The sequence below is a fragment of the Leptodactylus fuscus genome, chromosome 1, assembly GCF_031893055.1.
Source record: "Leptodactylus fuscus isolate aLepFus1 chromosome 1, aLepFus1.hap2, whole genome shotgun sequence".
NCBI lineage: Eukaryota > Metazoa > Chordata > Amphibia > Anura > Leptodactylidae > Leptodactylus > Leptodactylus fuscus.
In genome coordinates, this window is record NC_134265.1 from 15,216,356 (window position 1) to 15,240,481 (window position 24,126).

At 45.4% G+C, this 24,126-nt stretch overlaps 3 protein-coding genes across 4 annotated transcripts in view; 2 read left to right on the forward strand and 1 right to left on the reverse strand.

Moving 5' to 3' along the window:
- The window catches only part of LOC142189591 (uncharacterized), a 308,382-nt gene extending 286,435 nt beyond the window's left edge, over positions 1-21,947 (reverse strand). Inside the window, exons 1-8 of the mRNA XM_075262203.1 lie at positions 21,887-21,947; positions 19,072-19,218; positions 18,762-18,941; positions 18,560-18,683; positions 18,412-18,476; positions 18,211-18,319; positions 15,432-16,349; positions 15,134-15,266 (exon numbers count right to left, since the gene is read on the reverse strand). Coding sequence (XP_075118304.1) covers positions 15,134-15,266; positions 15,432-16,349; positions 18,211-18,319; positions 18,412-18,476; positions 18,560-18,683; positions 18,762-18,941; positions 19,072-19,149 — 1,607 coding nt within the window. The 5' untranslated portion in view covers positions 19,150-19,218; positions 21,887-21,947. The remainder of the gene's footprint in view (positions 1-15,133; positions 15,267-15,431; positions 16,350-18,210; positions 18,320-18,411; positions 18,477-18,559; positions 18,684-18,761; positions 18,942-19,071; positions 19,219-21,886) is intronic.
- The window catches only part of LOC142189718 (uncharacterized), a 239,155-nt gene that overhangs the window by 16,826 nt on the left and 198,203 nt on the right, over positions 1-24,126 (forward strand). The window lies entirely within an intron of this gene.
- LOC142190096 (uncharacterized) overlaps positions 23,697-24,126 on the forward strand; it is a 30,580-nt gene continuing 30,150 nt past the window's right edge. The window contains exon 1 of the mRNA XM_075262271.1: positions 23,697-23,765. The gene's annotated coding sequence lies outside the window, so the exon portion shown is untranslated. The remainder of the gene's footprint in view (positions 23,766-24,126) is intronic.

Below are 24,126 nucleotides of genomic sequence, written 5' to 3' on the forward strand. Positions count from 1 at the left end.
GAGGAGCCTCAAGTGTGCTTTTGCGTACAGAAAGGCATCTATGGACAATGTCATGAAGCTCAGTACTTGCATGACTCCTCTGAATGATATCATGATCTGAGAAATCAGATGACGTATTGACACCCGAGTTGTATTTATTCTGGGAGTAATTTCAGTTGATGTCACATCTGGGGCTTCACTTCTGCCCTTACTCTGTATCAACCAGTGATTGATGTCACTTCTGTTATTACCGGAAGTATATGAGAATGTTTCGGATAACACAGCCATGCAACTTACACAAGGTAAGAAACCCAAAACAAAGCTCCTGCTGGTGAACCAAGACTGTTGAACAATGGCTGCCATCTTGGTACACCCTCATCGCAGAAGGACAAGGACTCTTCCTAAGCCTGGAAAACCATCCCTGATTTAAGGATAGAGACTCCACGACCTGTCCTCATGTATGAACCTATGATAGAAAAAAAAAAAACACTTCTGCTTATTGTGTCCTATTTATTTGTGGAGATTTATAACATATTTACTGCATATTAACCTGTCCCCATGTGGTTATGCTTAGGGAGCCATAAGCTATTTGTTTTGTGTTGTCAAGGACGACTAGGAAATATAGAATATTACAAAATCGAATCTCGCCTTACAGCACATTATGTGACGGAGTAAATTCAGGGCCAGTCTGCAGTCTAAATCTGATGGACAACCTGCTGAAGCCAAAGGAACCTTACACGCTTCTGTTTTTGATGTGGACCCACAATTCGAACGTGTGCAACTCGGATCTGTTCACCGACGTCCGAGTTGAACATTTCTTTGTGCGGTCTGAGATTAGCTTGTTCTACGCTGTACTTCAGTTAGTAGATAAATGAACTGTATAGAAATATTTGAAATAATTTTTAGGTTATAGTGTACAAAAATAAGATCTCTTGGTTTTCTTGTCAGATGACTGTACCTGGAGCTCAGAGGGACATCTGATAGCTACAGATTATAAAGCAGAGGATCATGGTATCACACAAGATCCATATGAAGAACATGCTATTACCCCAGATATACCCTCAGACATTCACAGCAAAGATCTGTCGTCTGATCCTGTTATACAAGACCAATCTTCTCATCCATCAGAGACTGTGACGCAAAATAAAAGTCACAGAAAGGGAGAACATCAAAAAAATCACACAGATAGGCCATACTCGTGTTCAGAATGTGGGAAATGTTTTAAGCAAAAATCCGACCATGATAGACATCAGAGACTTCACACAGGGGAGAAGCCATATACATGTTCAGAATGCGGGAAATGTTTTGCCCACCGATCGGGTTTTAATTTACATCAAATAATTCACACAGGAGAGAAGCCATTCTCATGTTCAGAATGTGGGAAATGTTTTGCCCACCAATCAGCTCTTATTTCACATAAAATAATTCACACGGGAGAGAAGCCGTTTACGTGTTCAGAATGTGGAAAATGTTTTCGACGCAAATCAGAACTTATTAGACATCAAAGAACTCACACAGGAGAGAAGCCCTTTTCATGTTTAGAATGTGGGAAATGTTTTACCCAAAAATTATATCTCAGTGCACATCAGAGAACTCACACTGGCGAGAATCCATTTGCATGTTCAGAATGTGGGAAATGTTTTATCTATGAACGGGCTCTTATTGCACATCAAAGAATTCACACAGGAGAGAAGTCTCTTTCATGTTCAGAATGTGGGAAATGTTTTGCCCGCCAACGGGGTCTTATTGAACATCAGAGAACTCACACAGGAGAGAAGCCATATACATGTTCAGAATGTGGAAAATGTTTTGCCCACCAATGGGGTCTCATTTCACATCAAATGATTCACACAGGAGAGAAGCCATTTTCGTGTTCAGAATGTGGAAAATGTTTTCGACGCAAATCAGAACTTACTAGACATCAAAAGCGTCACACAGGGGAGAAGCCATATTCATGTTTGGAATGTGGGAAATGTTTTTCTCTGCTATCGGGTCTTTCCAGACATCTGCTAATTCACACAGTGTAAACGCTGTTTTCATGTTCAGTATGCAGCAAATATTTTACTCACAAATCAAAATTTCTTAGAAATCTTTCGCAGGACAGTAACCACTCTATTGTCTTCTTGACAAATATTATAAGAAAAATATAACTGTAACATAGTAAAGGCTATTTAGTTAGGGTAGATTTGGGACTTGTACCTACCTTTGATCAAATCTACCTCTTCAAGACTCAATGAAATTTGTAAGGGTAATTTTGTCAAGATCCCCAATGGATTGCTCGAAGTTCTACTTCTGACTGTGGAATAAAGCTAAAGCCTGAAAACATCTTCCAGTATCTTTCGCACCAGAAGACCTGCAAACCTTGGATTATGTCCATGTTACGAAACTCACTGGACATACTGACGGCTGGATGGATGAAGAGGGAACAAATAAATGGCTGGAAGAAATTTGGAATGGACAACCAGGAGCAGCCTCAAAGATAAAACCATCACTGCTAGTTTGGGATATGTTCAGAGCCCACACGTGTTGCCACGAAAAAATTGGCAAAGTCTTCTCAAGTTACGTTGGCTGTTATTCCATGTGGGCTTACATCTGGATTGCAACCTCTAGATGCGTATTTAAATAAACCTTTCAAAGACCGTGTGCGAAAGATGTGGCATGAATGGATGTCATCTGGTCAAGCCCGACTGCCAAAAGTTGAAAATCTGATGCAACCGGACATAGAATTGATAGCAAAGTGGGTTCGTGATGCGTGGGAAGAGATTCCAGAGGACATGGTGCAACGTGCCTTAAAGAAATGTGGCATTAGTAATGCTATGGATGGCAGTGAAGACTGCGCTTTGTATGAGAGCGACATCAGTGAGGACTGTGAACTCAGTGATGATGACAATGTCTATGCTGATGACCTCACACCGGCTAAAGCTGAAGCTCTTTTTCACAGACAGATAATGCGGAATCCAGTTTTGAAAGCCTTTGACTCTTGTGTTATAGCTTGGTTGTTAATATTGTTTTCGTTAACCCTCTTTTCAACTTACAGAGCTAGTTTAGTGGGGGGGGGGGGCGGTTGTTTTTTTTAAAATAAATATTCAAAAACATTTAACCTACTGATGTCTCAGTTAATGTAATTTTATTGTTATCTATTTTAATTTTTGAAATTTTCCTGTAGCTGCTGTATTCCACCTCCCCAGGCTTATACTCCAGTCAATAAATTTGTCCAGTTTTTTTGTGGTAAAATTAGGGGCCTTGGCTTATTTTTTTTTTATTTTTTTTTATTTTTTCCCCTATGAGTATGTCTTTGTAGTATGGGAGGTAATCCATGCAAACACGGGGAAAACATACAAACTCCTCGCAGATGTTGTTCCTGGCGGAATTCAAACCCAGGACTCCAGCACTGCAAGGCTGCAGTTCTAACCACTGAGCCACCAGGTTGCCCCGCCTCAGCTTATATTCGGGTCGGCTTATACTTGAGTATAAGCCGACATGAAATGACCAAGTGTTCTCAGTTTCATGGCCTTTCTGCAGTCCAAATCTGATAGACTGACTACGACCTAGTGAAGCCAAAGGAGACATAGTTGCTTCAGTTTTTCATGTGGATCTTTTGTTAGAACATGTCCTATTTTGATAGGATCCTTTTATGATTCCTCACTGAGCATTACACTAGAAAAGAGTGATGACTGACCGAAACATGTAGGAATGAGTATTCTGGCTTCCATCATTAGCTTCAGTCCCTGTCTGTGTTTCCTACAGGTAGATCCAGTAAGAGGACAACACCGGAGAGATGTCCCTGTCCTCTTCTTCCACAGAATGATCAGGTAGATGGAGATATTCCCTATGATGTGTAGACGGGCTGTGAAGTCCTTGTGGTCAGTTTTGTTTCTTACTTTTCCTTTCTTCTGACCTTACAATTTTTATGTCACACTTTTAACTCAGGGTAAAGATGTGAGTGATATTAACGTCATGTTGATAAAAGAAGATCCCTATGTGAGTGGTGATGAGGAGTATGAGGAGGACATCCCTACAGGTAACTGCTCAGGTGAGAAGTCACCACTAAATAAAGCACAGAAGGGTCACTGATTCTCCTCATTCTCTTATTGCTTCAATTTTGTGCTATGCTGACGAGATCTAACAGATCAAAACAGCGCTGTCCATAGCTGGGAATCTGTTCCTTTTGGAATAGAAATACTAGTTTGGCAATAATCCCCGCATTATGTAATTAGGCGCACTAAACGAGTCGTGCATGATGTTAAGGGGGCTGCCCCTAGAGGGCAGCAAACAGAGGCACTGTTTTCCTAATTACATCCTGGAGAACAGATTTGCATATTTTTTATCAATTTTGTATAGAATTTTTTTTTTGTTCTTTGTTCCGTTAGATCTTTCATCCATATTTTCCAAAGTTCAACCAAAATACAAAGTAAAGGGAAAACAGATGGAAAATGTAATATGAACAGCGGCTTGGTATGGAATATGAGGAGTTAGCCAGCATCAGTGATGACCATTATATCTATATATGTGGCTATCTAGTCTTGGGGGTGCTCCAGGGCCTGTCAGCACCCAGTTTGCTGGGAGCAACTCCTCAACTGAGAGGAAAGCAAAACAGCCTTGGCCCCCCTTTCTCGCTACTGAGTTTCCACCAATAACCTCTGTCCATGTGTTGGCCGGATTTACTGGCTTGCACTTTATGCCAGGGAGAAGGGACTACTAGCAGGATGGCTATCTATACTATTAGAAGTTCCTGCTTCCCAGCGACATACTGTCCTGTACCGATTCTAGTACTGGTTATAGTATAGGAGAGTATGGGACTCTTGTCGTGTCGTAGGTAACTATAATGCAGAGCGTCCTTTTCCTGACATAGTGGTCGGGCCACACAAGACAAATGGGTTTTGGGTCCCTTGGCATAACCACACAGAGACCGGTTAATAAGTAATCAAACTCCAGGTACAAGTGGCGCACAATGAGCAGGACACAGTTTATTCTAATGCAAGCAGTAGTATTGAAGGGTGGGGAACTTTTTCTATTAGATGCTGATATGCGAACTTGGTATTCTGGTGACTTTGTTATCATCATGTCGAACATCATGGGGCTGAGTTCCCACTCTGCTGGGTGAAGGTGGTTGCTGCTCGAGATCTGCTGTACAATTCAGGACTCCTTTGATTTAAACCGCTGTCAGCTCCGGGTGTGTTGAACTTGCATTCTTTGGACATCAAAGTGCTTAGGGTTCTTCCTTGTTTGTTCAAATAGAAGACTCACAACCTTGATGAGCCTGGAGATGAATCGAGGCTAGTTTGATAGACCTGTGTTCTTACTTGTTGGAGGACAATACTTTGTCTACAAGGCTCCAAATTCTCAGTAGTCGTTTGTGGTCTACATGCAAACCAGCACCAGGAAGATGCACCTGTAGGGAGGACGTTCTAGAGTTCGAGTTAGATGTTATTCCTGAAGAAGAATGACATTTAATTCCCCACCTGAGATCTCAAATTGCATCATTCAAGATCTGAAGACTTGACACCTATCCCATTTGTAGCTAGAGGAGCCTCAAGTGTGCTTTTGCGTACAGAAAGGCATCTATGGACAATGTCATGAAGCTCAGTACTTGCATGACTCCTCTGAATGATCTCATGATCTGAGAAATCAGATGACATATTGACACCCGAGTTGTATTTATTCTGGGAGTAATTTCAGTTGATGTCACATCTGGGGCTTCACTTCTGCCCTTACTCTGTATCCACCAGTGATTGATGTCACTTCCGTTATTACTGGAAGTATATGAGAATGTTTCGGATAACACAGCCCTGCAACTTACACAAGGTAAGAAACCCAAAACAAAGCTCCTGCTGGTGAACCAAGACTGTTGAACAATGGCTGCCATCTTGGTACAACCTCATCGCAGAAGGACAAGGACTCTTCCTAAGCCTGGAAAGCCATCCCTGATTTAAGGATAGAGACTCCACGACCTGTCCTCATGTATGAACCTATGATAGAAAAGAAAAATGCACTTCTGCTTATTGTGTCCTATTTATTCCTGGAGTTTGATTACTTGTTTACTACGAATTACGCTGGGTTCACACTAGCGTTCGGGTCTTCGTTCTCAGCTTTCAGACTGTCAGAGCAGGTACAGTCGTGAGCGGCAGTGAGCGTTTTATGCTCTCCGCCGCGAAACCAGTTTTTTAAAATCGGACACAGAGTAGTGCATGTCTGATTTTAAAAACCCGGTTTCGCAGTGGAGAGCATAAAACGCTCACCGGCGATCACAGCCGGACATCTTTCAATCCCATTCAAATGAATGGGTATGAAAGAGTCCAGCAGGTTTCCGTCTCCTGCTCTGTTTTGTGCAGGAAACAAACCTGTATGAACGGAGACCGGGCGCAGATGTGAACGAGCCCTTAACCTGTCTCCATGTGGTTATGCTTAGGGAGCCCTAAACCATTTGTTTTGTGTTGTCAAGGATGACTAGGAAATATAGAATATTACAAAATGGAATCTCGCCTTACAGCACATTACGTGACGGAGTAAATTCAGGGCCAGTCTGCAGTCTAAATCTGATGGACAACCTGCTGAAGCCAAAGGAACCTTACACGCTTCTGTTTTTGATATGGACCCACAATTCGAACATGTGCAACTTGGATCTGTTCACCGACGTCCGAGTTGAACATTTCTTTGTGCGGTCTGAGATTAGCTTGCTTTACGCTGTACTTCAGTTAGTAGATAAATGAACTGTATAGAAATATTTTAAATAATTTTTAGGTTATATTGTACAAAAATAAGATCTCTTGGTTTTCTTGTCAGATGACTGTACCTGGAGCTCAGAGGGACATCTGATACCTACAGATTATAAAGCAGAGGATCATGGTATCACACAAGATTCATATGAAGAACATGTCATTACCCCAGATCTACCCACAGCCATTCACAGCAAAGATCTGTCGTCTGATCCTGTTATACACGTCCAATTTTCTGATCCATCAGAGACTGTGACGCAAAATAAAAGTCACAGAAAGGGAGAACATCAAAAAAATTACACAGATAGGCCATACTCGTGTTCAGAATGTGGGAAGTATTTTAAGCAAAAATCCGACCATGATAGACATCAGAGACTTCACACAGGGGAGAAGCCATATACATGTTCAGAATGTGGGAAATGTTTTGCCCACCGATCGGGTTTTAATTCACATCAAATAATTCACACAGGAGAGAAGCCGTTCTCGTGTTCAGAATGTGGGAAATGTTTTGCCCACCAATCAGCTCTTATTTCACATAAAATAATTCACACGGGAGAGAAGCCGTTTACGTGTTCAGAATGTGGAAAATGTTTTAGACGCAAATCAGAACTTATTAGACATCAAAGAACTCACACAGGAGAGAAGCCCTTTTCATGTTTAGAATGTGGGAAATGTTTTACCCAAAAGTTATATCTCACTGCACATCAGAGAACTCACACCGGCGAGAAGCCATTTGCATGTTCAGAATGTGGGAAATGTTTTGCCCATGAACGGGGTCTTATTGCACATCAAAGAATTCACACAGGAGAGAAGTCTCTTTCATGTTCAGAATGTGGGAAATGTTTTGCCCACCAACGGGGTCTTATTGAACATCAGAGAACTCACACAGGAGAGAAGCCATATATATGTTCAGAATGTGGAAAATGTTTTGCCCACCAATGGGGTCTCATTTCACATCAAATAATTCACACAGGAGAGAAGCCATTCTCGTGTTCAGAATGTGGAAAATGTTTTCGACGCAAATCAGAACTTACTAGACATCAAAGGCGTCACACAGGAGAGAAGCCATATTCATGTTTGGAATGTGGGAAATGTTTTTCTCTGCAATCGGGTCTTTCCAGACATCTCCTAATTCACACAATGTAAACGCCGTTTTCATGTTCAGTATGTAGCAAATAATTTACTCACAAATCAAAATTTCTTAGAAATCTCACACAGGATAATAATCACTCTATTGTTTTTTGACAAATATTATAAGAAAAATATAACTGTAACATAGTAAAGGCTATTTAGTTAGGGTAGATTTGGGACTTGTACCTACCTTTGATCAAATCTACCTCTTCAAGACTCAATGAAATTTGTAAGGGTAATTTTGTCAAGATCCCCAATGGATTGCTCGAAATTCTACTTCTGACTGTGGAATAAAGCTAAAGCCTGAAAACATCTTCCAGTATCTTTCGCACCAGAAGACCTGCAAACCTTGGATTATGTCCATGTTACGAAACTCACTGGTTTGACTTCCTAGGTCAGTTTTTCATACACTAGATTCAATTGGAAGAAAAAAACATAATTAAACTTGAAATAGCTCTTTAACCACTTCAGTACCGGGCCAATTTGTGGTCCAGGACCAGACATGTTTTATGTTTATTTTGCATGTGCGGTTTTGAGGGCTGTAACATTTTTCTCATACGTCTCATTCAACTAATTTTTGCGTCTTTTTTTCGGGGACACATGGGGCTTTATTTTTATGTTGTTTTTATTTTCGAATTTGTTTAAATTTTTTTTTTTATATCCAGGAAAACATAAACCAAATAGGAGGGAAATTGTGTCTGTTTTTCGCTTTTCACTTTTTTTTTTTTTATTAAATAACACAAAGTTCTACTGAAAAACTTCATAAAATAGTTTTTCCTCTCCGTTACGATAATTTTTATTTTGTATGGTTTTGTCGGGGGTGGGGCGATAACCTTTAATAACGGCATTTTATTGGAGTATTATTTTATTTATTTTTTAAATTATTTTATGTAATTTTTTAAACTTTTTTTTAAAAAATTTTATATTTTTTTTTTCAGATGGTGTCCCCATAAGGTCTTAATAGACCTTTGGGGACATCTGATCACTTTTTTCTTGGTTAGGGAGGCTGATTTCTCCTCTAACTGGGGCAGGTACATTTAGCCCCAGTTGCAGGAGGAATCCAGCCTCCTGTACATTGTATATACAGCTTCCAGAGCTGATCTGGGTCCTGTAGGACCCAGCAGCTCTTGTAAGACACTGACACCGACGGATCATATAACCGCCAGGTCAGAGGACGGCTGCATCATGGCAGTGTGCATAACTGTGTATACAGCGCTCAATGAGTGCTGTATACCCAGTGATCAAGAAAGCAGAGAAGGGAATAAACCCTCCCTGTCTTCTCTCTGGGAGCTCCGGCTGAAGTTACAGCCGGCTCCCAGCATCAGCAGCTGCTCGATCTTGCGTAGCCGCTGTGTTCTGACAGGACGTACCGGCACGTGCTGTCAAAACAAGGCAACCACTTCCCAGATGTAAATACTCTATGGGCGGTAGTGCTTAAGGCGTTTTCCAGTTTAAAAAATACAGGGCTTGAAAAGGACAAAAAAAAAAGTTTCCACTTATGTTCAGCAGTGACTCACCCCAGTGGGGACCCGGGCGTTGTTAGACTGACAGTGGATTGATGGAGGTGAGCATAAGTATAGTTATTTTTTTTCCAGTTGTTTATAGACCCTTATATTAATTTAGAAAACAACTGGAGACCCCTTTATTGCCAGTCAAAAACAGCTGATATAGATTTTATTTTTTTCACCCTAAATCTAAGTACCATATATACTCGAGTATAAGCCAACTTTTTCAGCACAGTTTTTATACTGAAAAAGCTCTCCTCGGCTTATACTCGAGTCAGGGTCCACAGAGAACTGAAGGATATGCATAAGTTAAACGAAGGGGAGGTCCTTCTGTGCTACTGCTCTGTGATTGGCTTGTCATGTAAGGTCACGTGACTGTAGCCACTAGAATGTAAGATCTGACGATAAGTCAGTGGCCGGGATTCATTGTGTCTTATAGAAGATGTCTGTCGTATGGAGGAGAGGAAGTTACAGTAAAACACAGGTACCTGCTGTGCCCATTACTCTGCCTATTAATGTCAGGCATTTGGGGTTATTAATTTAGTTTCAGTAGCTCCATGTGCCTCACATTAATAACAGTTACCCCATCATGTCCCTCATATTAACCCCTGTGTGCCCCATATAAGAGTTACTAATATGTGAGACACATGAGGGTACTAATGAAGGACCTTAGTTATGAAGATACCTAATTATTACCTCCATATGTCCCACATATCAGTAACTGAGGCACACAGAGGGTTAATGTGAGGGACATGATGGGGTTAACTGCTATTACTAGGATCCCCATGGAGTTACTAAGCTGCAATACACATGCCCAGCCTTTTTATCTGCAATGGTGGATTCGCCCCCTCGGCTTATACTCGAGTCAATAATTTTTCCAAGTTTTGTGGTAAAATTAGGGGCCTCGGCTTATATTCGGGTCGGCTTATACTCGAGTATATACGGTAGCTTTTTTTCAATACTAGATGCTGATTCCTTGAAAGAGTTGAATAAAGATAATATATTCATAGATTTATGTTACAAGAGGTTTGGGATAATCTTCATTAGGAAATAAAGGTTGCATTACTTTTACAACTATTGGAATAAAATTCAAAGCAGGAGGTCACTGATTTGGGGGGTCACATAATATATATAATTTAAATGGATTTTTTCACCAAAGATACTTATCTCATCTTGTATCCAGACTACAGGTATAACATGTGTGGTAAATGTACTGCTATATACCATACAGAGCCTGTATATACCTCCATGTCCTGCCGTATCTCATCTTGTATCCAGACTACAGGTGTAACATCTGTGGTAAATATACTGCGGACCTGCTGACGGAACGGGAAGCCCCACAAATATGGAATACGGTGATGAGTCAGGACATCCAACAGGGGTTTGAGGGCCCGACGTTTCGCCAGAGTGAGCCGGGAGAGGTCCGGAAGGAGCGTCAGAGGGTGGTCCTTGTAAAGGATCTGGGCCGAATCCCTGGCCTTTCCCATGATCGCCTCTTTCAGTTGGTAACGATGAACCCGACAAATAACATCCCGGGGAACATCAGAGTCGGGTGTGTGCAGGCCCAGTGATCGATGCGCGCGATCAAGTTCCAGAGGAGAGTCCAGGGGAACACCCAGGAGCGAGTTAAACACAGATCGTAAGGCACCATCCAGCTGATTAGGGTCAACAGATTTCGGGAGGCCCCGGACGCGGATGTTATTCCGCCTATTACGGTTCTCCAGATCGTTTATAGTATCAGTCAAGCGCTGAAGTTGGCGGGCATGAGCCTGAAGAACAGAAACCTGTACAGAAAGTTGCTCAGAGGCGGAGGAGGCAGAGGATTCAACAGCGGTCACACGGAGCTCCAGGCGCCGGACGGAAGAAGAAACAGCAGACAGTTCAGCTTTATACGATTGTTCCAGGCGCAAAACATAAGCCTCCATGTCAGCCTTAGTAGGTATGGAGCCAAGGGTAGCAGAGAGGCGGCGCAGTTCTCCCAAAGCATCCCCCAAACACACATTATCAGCAGAGGCCGCCGGGGCGTGGGAGGTTGGGTTATCCATGTCACCCTCACGGTTGTCAGGAGGTAGGGTAGAGGGGCCGCCACTAGGCAAATGTAGAGGGGGAGGCCCTGCAAGCAGCCATGGGGAAGTAAGTCCAGGGGAAGCTAGTCCCAATCCAGAGCCCTGAGCCATGGGAGGCCGTGGAGGGAGAACAGGGGTGCTGCAGGTTCCAGGGAGAGCCATCTGTGCAGAGGAGGGAGACAGTGGAGGCCAGTCAGTGTCCATAGCGGAGGAAGAGGCAAGGGGGGAGGCAATAGTACCTCCTAGCAAGTCCTGTGGAGCACCGGCAGACGAGGGGAAGCAGGAGTCCTGGGTCGGGTCCCCCACAGAGTCCTGGCCAGGGCTGGAAGCCAGAGGAGCAGCCTGATGATCCTGAGATGCGGTGCTGCGGCCGACGCCATGAGGAGGCGGGCTGTCGGGAGAAGGAGGAAGCGCTGCAGGCTGCGAGGACACAGCGGTTGCCATCTTGGATCTGGACAGCGCGGCACCCGGAGCGGAGAAGAAAGGATGCAGACCAGCCTTAGAGGACATCGCCGGCGGCTGAGAAGAGGATCGGGAAGGTCCACGGCGGTTTCTCCCCATGAGGAGGTAAGTATAGAGCCGGTTGGAGAGGTGAACAGGGCAGCCCGAGGAGACACCGGAGAGGAGCTCACAGCACGCACGTCCTCACACCGCCATAGCTAGGCCACGCCCCCCTCTGCAGAGTTTTAAAGATTTTCTCTAACTTTCTTAGTGGTCACAGTCTGTTATCTTGATCGGCTGCCATGGATACGACCACCAATGCAGAAACTTTCTAAGGTCAGAAAATCAGCCATGATTTCTTTATTGTGGCCGGGATCTCTTCTCATACATGTAGTGTCCCTATCTGATAACCCGGCTACAATAAGAAAATCATAGCTGGGTTCCTGACAACTCCCAGACCATAGAAAAATATATCTCCTTTCTTCCTCAGAATTTCGTCTTCTTCCTCCTGCTATTCCTCCGCGGAGAAAAGCGGCGTCCAAAATGAAGCACCTCACATGTGCCACCTGCAGGATTCCGCTTCCTGACGACTCCCAATACCGATTTTGTCGGGGATGTAGAGCCCCCTCCTCTGAGGCGACCCCCATGCGAGAGATGGTATCCTGGGTGAAGGGTTTCATCCAGGATTCCATGAATAGAATGGAGACTACCGTCTCCCACCTGGCCAAGAGACCGCGTCTGGAACCGTGCGAGTTGTCTCTTCCACCCTTGGAGAACCTAGGCCTCAGGGATGTGGAGTCTTCGGAGGACGATAAAGAGATCTTCCCCATGGAGAAGATTTCTAGGGTGTTTAAGACACTCAGGATCAGAGACTGGGATGGCGGAGAAGGCTCAAGCCGCAGGTCCCGCACTTTCAGACCCACGTCGGAGATGCTCCGCCTGATGGAAGAAGAGTGGAGGCGTCCGGAGAAGCCTTTTGCCCTTTCCAGACGATTTAAAGCATTGTTCCCCGTCTCTGAAGCCCAGTTAAAATCGTGGGGTCCCCCGCCCAAAGTAGATGTGGCGGTGGCGAAATTGTCCAGGCATACGGTCCTCCCAACAGAAGACGGGTCGAGCCTGAGGGATCCTATGGATCGACGGGTGGAAGGATCCCTGAGACGAATCTACTCGGCCTCCTCTGCCCAAGCCTCTCTTGGCATTGCTGCCAATGAAGTGGTCATTGGCTTGCGGGCAGAGCTTTCGTCTCTCTCGAAGGACATCGACTCCGGAGTGGACTGGGACAACCTCTTGGCGGCGATGTCGGACATCACCTTGCTGGTGGATCACTTGACCGAGGTCACCCACTTTGAGACCAAATTGGCCGCCAAATCGATGGCATTATCCACAGCCACTCGTCGACCCCTGTGGCTGAAGCCCTGGAGGGCCGACCTCACCTCCAAGAACAGCCTATGCAGCCTCCCCTTTGAACCCGGCTGGCTGTTCGGGAAGGAGCTCGACCGCATCATGGAGGGATTGGCCGACTCCAAGGGCAAAAATCTACCACGGCCCTTTGAAGGACAGAGCTCCTCCTTTCGGGGACGGGGAGCCTCTAGAAGAGGGTCCAGAGGCCAGAGGCGGTCCGGCAGAGGAAGAGGTCGGGGCTCCTCTTGTTGGCATAAGCGTGCCTCCTTCTAATTTCCCCACTTCTCCCCCCCCCCTCACCATCCAGGGGTGAACCTACCCCCTTCGCCGCCCGAGGCAAACTACAGAAAGCCCCCCCCCCCCAGAGAAGGGGGCGGAGCGGAGGGGGCGTGGCAAAGTGAAGGGGGGGGGGCTTCGCGCCGTTCGCAGGCAGAGAGCAGGCCCGGAGAGGACCTGCTCTCTGCCTGAGTGTGAGGGGAGGCTGCTGGAGCAGCGCTGCTCCAGTGGCCTCCCCAAACCACCGCTTAACCATCAGCACCCGGCAAACCCTGCCCTGGTGGACCCATCTGCGAGATGGGAAGTCCTCAGTCCAGCCCGCCTGGACCCTGTTGACTACAGATGCCTCCCTCACAGGCTGGGGAGCTCATCTGTGAGAGACCCCGATACAAGGTACATGGAATCAGCGGGAGAGGACGTGCTCATCAAATTGGCGCAAGCTTACCGCAGTTCATCGAGCTCTTCTGCACCGGTTCTGCAGGGAAAAGCGGTCAAGGTAAGGTCGGACAATCTGACGGCAGTCCATTACATCAACAAGCAGGGAGGAACCAGGTCCCCCTCGCTCCTACAAGTCACCAACCATATCTTCTCCTGGGCAGAACAGAACCTCTCCCAGCTAGCCGCGGTACATATCCAGGGCCGCCTGAACATCCTAGCGGATCAGCTCAGCAGAGGCCGCCCAACCGCAGGCGAATGGTCCTTACATCAGGACATCTTCCACTACCTGACCAGGATGTGGGGTCTCCCCGAGGTGGATCTGATGGCCACCCAATACAACACCAAAGTAAAAAGGTTTTGCTCCCTGTACCGGGAAGACAGCCCTTTGGCGGTGGATGCCCTGTCAATACCATGGAGGTTCAAACTGGCATACGTTTTCCCTCCCATCCCGATGATACCGAAGGTATTGGCGAAACTCAGGCAAGACCAGACCTCGGCAATAGTGATCATGCCGTTCTGGCCAAAGAGGGCATGGTTCACCGACCTTATCCTTATGAGTCGGGGGAACTACTGGAGACTTCCACCAGTCAGGAACCTGGTGTCACTGAACAGTCGGCCTTGCCTGGGCCTAGACAAATTCAACCTCACTGCCTGGAGGTTAACCGCGCCATACGTGCAGACGGAGGATTGTCCCAGGGAGTGCTAAGTACCTTAGCCCATTCAAGAGCAGAAGCAACCAATCGGCAGGAAGCGCACACTGGGGAGAGGGGGGCGCCGAACAAGGAGGGAACCGCAGCGGAGAAAGGTAAGAAGCCGGGGGGAGAAAAGGGAGCCCCTATAGGAGGCCGAGAGCCCTTCCTCCCTCCACCACCTGTCCTATCCTCACAGGACAGAAAAAGACACAGGGGGGAGGAGGTCTCACGGCCTCTTATAGGGGTCAAAACTGTTAGGTAATTAAAAATTCCACCTGCCCTAACAGCTCATAGGGGCCTAGTTGTGCTGCTGTTGGGTGTAGGGGGAAAAGATGTTTATTGGTAAATGTATACAATTTAATGTGTCAGTAATTGTGGCACTTTTTTCTTGAACAAAAACTCCAATCACAAAAAAATTGGGGATACTGTGTAAAATATAAATAAATACGTCTTTTGGAACTCTTAAATAACAAGATTTTTATTCACACTCTTTGTGAATTCTCTGATGTTGATCAAGACTTCTTTTCCTTGAGAAACATTTCCCACATTCTAGACATGAAAATGGTTTTTCTCCTGTGTGAATTCTTTGATGTTGAACAAGAACAAATTTATGATAAAAACCTTTTCCACATTCTAGACATGAAAATGGCTTCTCTCCTGTGTGACGCCTTTGATGCTCAAGAAGGTATTTCTTCTGCTTAAAATATTTTCCACATTCTGGACACGGAAATGTATTTGTTGTGTGAAGTCTTTCATGTGCAATTTGGGCCGCCTTTTGGTTAAAACACTTTCCACATACAGTACATGAATATGGCTTCTCACCCGTGTGAATTCTCAGATGCTGTACAAGATATGATCTCTCGTTAAAACATTTGCCACATTCTGAACATGAGTATGGCTTCTTTCCAGCATGAACTCTCTGATGTCTATAAAATTGTGATATGTGGCTAAAATGTTTGTCACACTCTGAGCAAGAAAATGGTTTGACCCCTGTGTGAGTTCTCACATGTTGTACAAGACTTGATTGTTGGTTAAAACATTTCCCACATTCTGAACATACAAATGGCTTCTCCCCCGTGTGACCTCTTTGATGGTCGTCAAGATTTGTTTTCTGTGTAAAACATTTGCCACATTCTGAGCAAGAAAACGGTTTGACCCTTGTGTGAGTTCTCATATGTTGTATAAGACTTGATCTTTGGTTAAAACATTTCCCACATTCTGAACATACATAAGGCTTCTCCCCTGTGTGACATCTTTGATGGTCAACAAGATTTGATTTTTGTGTAAAACATTTGCCACAATCTGGACATAAAAATGGCTTCTCCCCCGTGTGAATTCTCTGATGTCTATTAAGCCCTGATTTACGGGCAAAACATTTGCCACAGTCGGAACATGAATATGGCTTCTCTCCTGTGTGAATTATCTGATGTTCATCGAGTTCTGATTTATAGACAAAACATTTCCCACATTCTGAACATGAAAATGTTCTGTCCCCTGTGTGAGTTCTTTGACTTTTATTTTCTTTAGATGTCTGCGATGAATCAGAAGATTGGATGTGTATAATAGGATCAGATGACAGGTCTTTGTTGTGAAGGTCTGAGGGTATATCTGGAGCAATGGCATGTTCTTCAGATGGATCTTGATAATCAGCCGTCTTAAAATCTGAAGATATAAGATATCCCTCTGAACTCCTAAAACAGCCATCTGCCAAAGATAAAACACAATTCATTATTTTCCCATACTGATACTTTATATCATTTCTACATAAAAAAAATTCCATAATTGTACAAAACACAGTCAAAAATATTATATTTTCTACTGACTACGAAAATGGTTGCAAAACATGACGACAATCTAACCATAGACTCCAGAGCACGAACCAATAGAGCTTGATGTTTGGCCACAAGGCTGTTCTCCAGTTTTCCGCTTCTATGGTGTGACCAGCATCTACGTTAGTTCATGTTGCGGTGTACTGGCTGATACTGTTCTAGTAATAGGAGCGGCTCAGCAGCCCCACCACTATATAGTGGTGGTTGTGGGGAAGTGCGGCACTGCTACTATTATTTGAATAGTTTCAGCCTACACATGTTCCCCGACCACTGCAGTAACTTCTAGTGCTTCGAGGCTGCCAGAAGAGGTGTCTGGTCCCTACAGATCACACACATGACCAACCCCTTTAAGTTACTAGTTTTTCTTATGGACATCTAGTATCTAGTTGTGTTAGGGAGCGTTACAGGCAATGATCCCGGGGAAACTATGTAAATTATATCTACTCTAGAAAACTCTCTGGTGTCTAGTGGTAGTTTACAAACCCCTCCAGATAGGATGTTCTTATTGGTCCCACTTCCTCCAGTTCCACCTATTGTTTCCAGGTTGTCAGATAAATCCTGACTAACAAGGATGGAATATTCTGGAAGGCTCTACTTCTGTCAATTACATACATGTCATCAAGAAAAGCCAACCCCAAAGCTCTTTGGTATTTACTGCCAGAACTGAAATTATGTATTCGAACCTTCTTATACAGGATCACCCCCTGTCTGCCCCTTGTCATGGATCAGGCGAATCCTCCACCATTATAGGGATCATCAAGACCGTTACATAATACATAGAGGTGCAAGCTGTCCGCCCTGCCATGACAGAATGTCCTGTACATATCACTGAGCTGTCAGTGTCCTCGTATCACTACCAGGGGTGACCGACTGCCCTATGTGATGACCCCAACATCACACCAGCAGGGGGCAGTGTGTCGCTCCACAGTACAGACAGGATTGAAGTGTTCTTTACGAGACCTCCATAATACAACCTGACCGCTGATGGATCCCAAAAACACTTTGGATCCATCACTATAGTCGATACAACTCCAGTCTATACAGTCCAGGTTTCTCGTTCATGACATTAATGTAATGGTGATGCTGTCTGACTGGAAATGGCAGAACACATAATGGGCAGTGTGATCCCAAATTTGGCAGCTAAGCACTGGAAAATAGTCCAGGATGAGACAGGGGGTGTAATGAAGACACCTCTTATGTCTGGATGGTAGACAAAGAAACTGTAGGGGCTGCTCATATTAATCACCAGATCAAACAATCCTCTACTGGTGATCTCTCTGCTCTCCTGGAATTACTGCTGACAACAAACAGCTATGTCAGAACAACCTAGATGGCGACCATCCTGTTTCTCTGCCCTTTCTTAAAATCAGTCAACATGGAAAATATCATCAAGTGTGTTATTGAGACATGTCTAGCACTCATCAATCTCTCACCAAGAGGTACACTACCCAAAAGTAGTCTCTGACAGTAATTTTATAGAGCAGCTGAGGAAGCACTTGATCCAATATCTAATCAGATCACAGATGTAATTATTAACAAATCTGACAGAACTGCAGGAATTCAACATTTCTATTTGTGGTATTTTCTTGTTTTGTCAACCAGTTTATTATAACTGAAAGGAAGAAAATGTGATAGAAAAATCAGAAAGAAGAAAGAGCGGAAAAAATACACAGAATTGTTACAGAATAAATAGAATCAGTGACCCTTCTGTGCTTTATATAGTGGTGACTCCTCACCTGGGCGGTCCCCGGTAGGAATGTCCTCCTCACACTCCTCATCACCACTCACATAGGGATCGGCTTTTATTGCTGCGGCCAAAACATTGTTCAGATCTTTATCCTGAAGCTGGGAAATAAATAATGTAAGTCATCGGAAAGGGAAAGAGACACAAGGACTTCACAGCCCGTCTACACATCATAGGGAATATCTCCATCTACCTGATCATCCTGTGGAAGAAGAGGACTGGGACATCTCTCCGGTGTTGTCCTCTTACTGGATCTACCTGTAGGAAACACAGACAGGGACTGAATTCATTCTGTACATACAAATAATGGAAGTCCATGTGTATATAGTCATGTCTATTACCTGCTGATGTGAGGGGCTGGTGGTCCTCCATCATCACCTCCTTGTACAGATCCTTGTGTCCTTCTAAATACTCCCACTCCTCCATGGAGAAATAGACAGCGACATCCTGACACCTTATAGGAACCTGACAACACAATGATACAGTCATCACCCCGACCCCTCCAGTTACTGTATAATGTCCCAGCATTCCCAGCAGTGTCACCTCTCCAGTCAGCAGCTCCAGCATCTTGTTGGTGACTTCTAGGATCTTCTGTCCATTGATCTTCTCCTGTATCAGGGGGTGAGGTGGAGGCCCTGGGATTGGGCTCAGGGTTCCTCCATATCCTTCATACACAGAAGCCTGACAGCGCCCACTAGAGGTCTTCTTCACTACTGTGTAATCCTGGTTATGGGGAGACACATTAATAAATCTCACTCCATACATGTCCAGAGTCCATCACCTCTCCAGTCCTATCATCTGTTATTACTATAGATAAGAATGATGTCATGATGACATCATCAGAATCTCTCACCTCTCCAGTAAGCTGGTAGATGATCTCTAGGGTGAGATTTAATAGACTTTCCGCCATCTTGTTCCTGTCTCTTTCCATCCTTGATGGGACAATCAGGAATATTCTCTTATACAGGAGATATCAGAGAGGACCGTACAGGGCATGAACCTGAAAGAAGATGAGACATTGAGTTCCCCTTTTGAATACATCAGGGGGTTGAGCTTACACACGGCCGCTCCAAATAATGAGACTGTATCACTCATTTTTCTCCATAATGTAGCTGCTCATTTAATTAATTATCCCTCCCCCAGTCCAGACAATTATATTAATGGGGGTTCTCCAGTTTCCGCAATTAAATGCTATTGTTTGTATAATAAAGACTAAAAGTCTAAACAGTAAGTCCCGCCCCCAGTGCACTAGCTGTTTCATTTGCATAAAACTTCAATGTTGTTTTTCTTGAAATAACATACAGTGTTGGCCAAAAGTATTGGCACCCCTGCAATTCTGTCAGATAATACTCAGTTTCTTCCAGACAATGATTACAATCACAAATTCTTTGGTATTATTATCTCCATTTAATTTGTCTTCAATGGAAAACCACAAAAAGAATTGTTAAAAAGCCAAATTGGATATAATTCCACAGCAAACATAAAAAAGGGGGTGGACAAAAGTATTGGCACTGTTTGAAAAATCATGTGATGCTTCTCTAATTTGTGTAATTAACAGCACCTGTTACTTACCTGATTCACCTAACAGGTGGTGGCAATAACTAAATCACACTTGCAGCCAGTTGAAATGGATTAAAGTTGACTCAAACTCTGTCCTGTGTCCTTGTGTGTACCACATTGAGCATGGAGAAAACAAAGAAGACCAAAGAACTGTCTGAGGACTTGAGAAGCAAAATTGTGAGGAAGCATGAGCAATCTCAAGGCTACAAGTCCATCTCCAAAGACCTGAATGTTCCTGTGTCTCCTGTTCGCAGTGTCATCAAGAAGTGTAAAGCCCATGGCGCTGTGGCTAACCTCCCTAGATGTGGACGGAAAAGAAACATTGACGAGAGATTTCAACGCAAGATTGTGCGGATGGTGGATAAAGAACCTCGACTAACATCCAAACAAGTCCAAACTGCCCTGCAGTCCGAGGGTACAACAGTGTCACCCCGTAGTATCCAGTGTCAGCGTCTGAATGAGAAGGGACTGTATGGTAGGAGACCCAGGAAGACCCCACTTCTTACCCACAGACAGAAAAAAGCCAGGCTGGAGTTTACCAAAACTTACCTGAGAAAGCCAAAACCGTTCTGGAAGAATGTTCTCTGGTCAGAGGAGACAAAAGTAGGAAAAGGCATCAACATAGAGTTTACAGGAAAAAAAGAGGCCTTCAAAGAGAAGAAGACGCCCCCTACAGTCAGACATGGCGGAGGTCCCTGATGTTTTGGGGTTGCTTTGCTGCCTCTGGCACTGGACTGCTTGACCGTGTGCATGGCATTATGAAGTCTGAAGACGACCAACACATTGTGCAGCATCATGTAGGGCCCAGTGTGAGAAAGCGGGGTCTCCCTCAGAGGTCAGGGCTCTTCCAGCAGGACAAGGACCCAAAACACACTTCAGGTCAGCACTAGAGAATGGTGGTGAGAGAAAGCCCTGGAGACTTGTAAAGTGGCAGCAATGAGTCCAGCCCTGAATCCCATAGAACACCTGTGGGGGAGGAGGAGAGATCTCTTGGTGGCAGATTGGAGAAGGCCCCCTTCACATCTCAGGGGGGACCTGGAGCAGTTTGCCAAAGAAGAATGGTCTAAGATTCCAGCAGAGCCTTGTAAGAAACTCATTGCTGGTTACCGGGAGCGGTTGTGCGCAGTTATTGTGTCTAAAGGTTGTGCTACCAAGTATTAGGCTGAGGGCGCCAATACTTCTGTCCGCACCAGTTCTGGAGTTTTGTGTAAAATGATCAATGATGTGACTTTTTTCTCATTCTCTTTTGTGTTTTTTCATTGCAAACAAAATAAATGAAGATATTACCAAAGAGTTTGTGCTTGTGATCATTGTCTGGGGGACACCGAGGATTATCTGACAGAACTATAGGGGGGGGCTAATACTTTTGGCCAACACTGTACACAGCAGAGGGATGTTGGTTATCAGTGAAATGTGTTCGGTAAAACACGGCGGTGACGGTGGAATACATTTGGGGGAGGTGCTAGACTCCATTTATAGGGGTCGTCCGGTCTCCTTTTTTTCTGGCCTATCCTCGGCTGTTCGGGCCAGTCCTGTACACAGTCCACTATGTATCGCCCGGCGCCTTCACTGACAATGGGAGATGAGCTGTAGTGCAGCCACTGGGCGCTAAAGAATGGGGAGAGCTTTCTGCCCCGTATTGTGTATTGGACGGCGCCAGAACCAGCTCCGTACAGATGGAAGGTCCGAGGACCAAGTGTCGCCCCCTCTTGGTTAGATATTTAAGGCCTATTTTGAAGACATAAGACAGGAGAACCCCTTTAACTCTGTAAAAACGTAATAAAGAGCCGATATTCATAGACCATCAATACCAGATCAGTGGGGTCGGAGACCTGAGACCTCCATATCAGCGAGACCTGCACAGTGTACTGAGCCAGAAGCAGAGAGATCCATACACTGTGTAGTGGCCGTGTATATAGTACTATCTCTTCTCTACTGACTGTATACAGTACGATTGCACAATGTGCATGGGGTCTTAGATACAGCAGGATGGTGATGATGGACAGTGAGCGCCTCCTGCTGGAGCTGTTAAGACCATCACAATGGACAATATAGAGGACCCCTGCCACATATAGAACGGCTCCATACACCTGACCCCACATTCTGACCTGTGTGTATAGGAAGGGGTTAATGATTCTCCACATGAAGTGAAAGAAAAAGAGTCAAAAATATCCAAAAGAATAAAAGAAACAGAACAAGGAAATACCAAACCGCTAATAGTATAACCCCCCCCAATACAGTCCCATGTAACTACATCACTCCCTGCCCCCTCCTCACATACAGTCCCATGTAACTACATCACTCCCTCCCCCCTCCTCACATACAGTCCCATGTAACTACATCCCTCCCTCCCCCCTCCTCACATACAGTCCCATGTAACTACATCACTCCCTCCCCCTCCTCACATACAGTCCCATGTAACTACATCACTCCCTCCCCCTCCTCACATACAGTCCCATGTAACTACATCACTCCCTCCCCTCCTCACATACAGTCCCATGTAACTACATCACTCCCTCCCCCTCCTCACATACAGTCCCATGTAACTACATCACTCCCTCCCCCTCCTCACATACAGTCCCATGTAACTACATCACTCCCTCCCCCTCCTCACATACAGTCCCATGTAACTACATCACTCCCTCCCCCTCCTCACATACAGTCCCATGTAACTACATCACTCCCTCCCCCTCCTCACATACAGTCCCATGTAACTACATCACTCCCTCCCCCTCCTCACATACAGTCCCATGTAACTACATCACTCCCTCCCCCTCCTCACATACAGTCCCATGTAACTACATCACTCCCTCCCTCTCCTCACATACAGTCCCATGTAACTACATCACTCCCTCCCCCTCCTCACATACAGTCCCATGTAACTACATCACTCCCTCCCCCTCCTCACATACAGTCCCATGTAACTACATCACTCCCTCCCTCTCCTCACATACAGTCCCATGTAACTACATAACTCCCTCCCCCTCCTAACATACAGTCCCATGTAACTACATCACTCCCTCCCCCTCCTAACATACAGTCCCATGTAACTACATCACTCCCTCCCCCTCCTCACATACAGTCCCATGTAACTACATCACTCCCTCCCCCTCCTCACTTACAGTCCCATGTAACTACATCACTCCCTCCCCCCTCCTCACATACAGTCCCATGTAACTACATCCCTCCCTCCCCCTCCTCACATACAGACCCATGTAACTACATCACTCCCTCCCCCTCCTCACATACAGTCCCATGTAACTACATCACTCCCTCCCCCTCACATACAGTCCCATGTAACTACATCACTCCCTCCCCCCTCCTCACATACAGTCCCATGTAACTACATCACTCCCTCCCCCTCCTCACATACAGTCCCATGTAAATACATCACTCCCTCCCCCTCCTCACATACAGTCCCATGTAACTACATCACTCCCTCCCCCCTCCTCACATACAGTCCCATGTAACTACATCACTCCCTCCCCCTCCTCACATACAGTCCCATGTAACTACATCACTCCCTTCCCCTCCTCACATACAGTCCCATGTAACTACATCCCTCCCTCCCCTCCTCACATACAGTCCCATGTAACTACATCACTCCCTCCCCCCTCACATACAGTCCCATGTAAATACATCACTCCCTCCCCCTCCTCACATACAGTCCCATGTAACTACATCACTCCCTCCACCTCCTCACATACAGTCCCATGTAACTACATCACTCCCTCCCCCTCCTCACATACAGTCCCATGTAACTACATCACTCCCTCCCCCTCCTCACATACAGTCCCATGTAAGCCCCTCCCTCTCCCCGGCTCTCTCCTCTGCCCTGTACACACCCGCAGTCTCTGTTCTCTCTCAGCCGTCTGTGTAAGCCCCGCCCCTTCCTGTCTGGTCATGTGACCTCCTCCAGGAAGCGGCTGCAGTGCGATATTTTACATGTCTGTATTGTGCTGAAGACAGAAGAACCGGAGGTGCAGGGTAAGAGGGGGAGGGGCTTACATGGGACTGTATGTGAGGAGGGGAGGGAGTGACGTAGTTACATGGGACGTATGTGAGGAGGGAGGGAGGGAGTGATGTAGTTACATGGGACTGTATGTGACGAGGGGAGGGAGTGATGTAGTTTACATGGGACTGTATGTGAGGAGGGGGAGGGAGGGATGTAGTTACATGGACTGTATGTGACGAGGGGAGGGAGTGATGTAGTTACATGGGACTGTATGTGAGGAGGGGAGGGAGGGATGTAGTTACATGGGACTGTATGTGAGGAGGGAGAGGGAGTGATGTAGTTACATGGGACTGTATGTGAGGAGGGGAGGGAGTGATGTAGTTACATGGGACA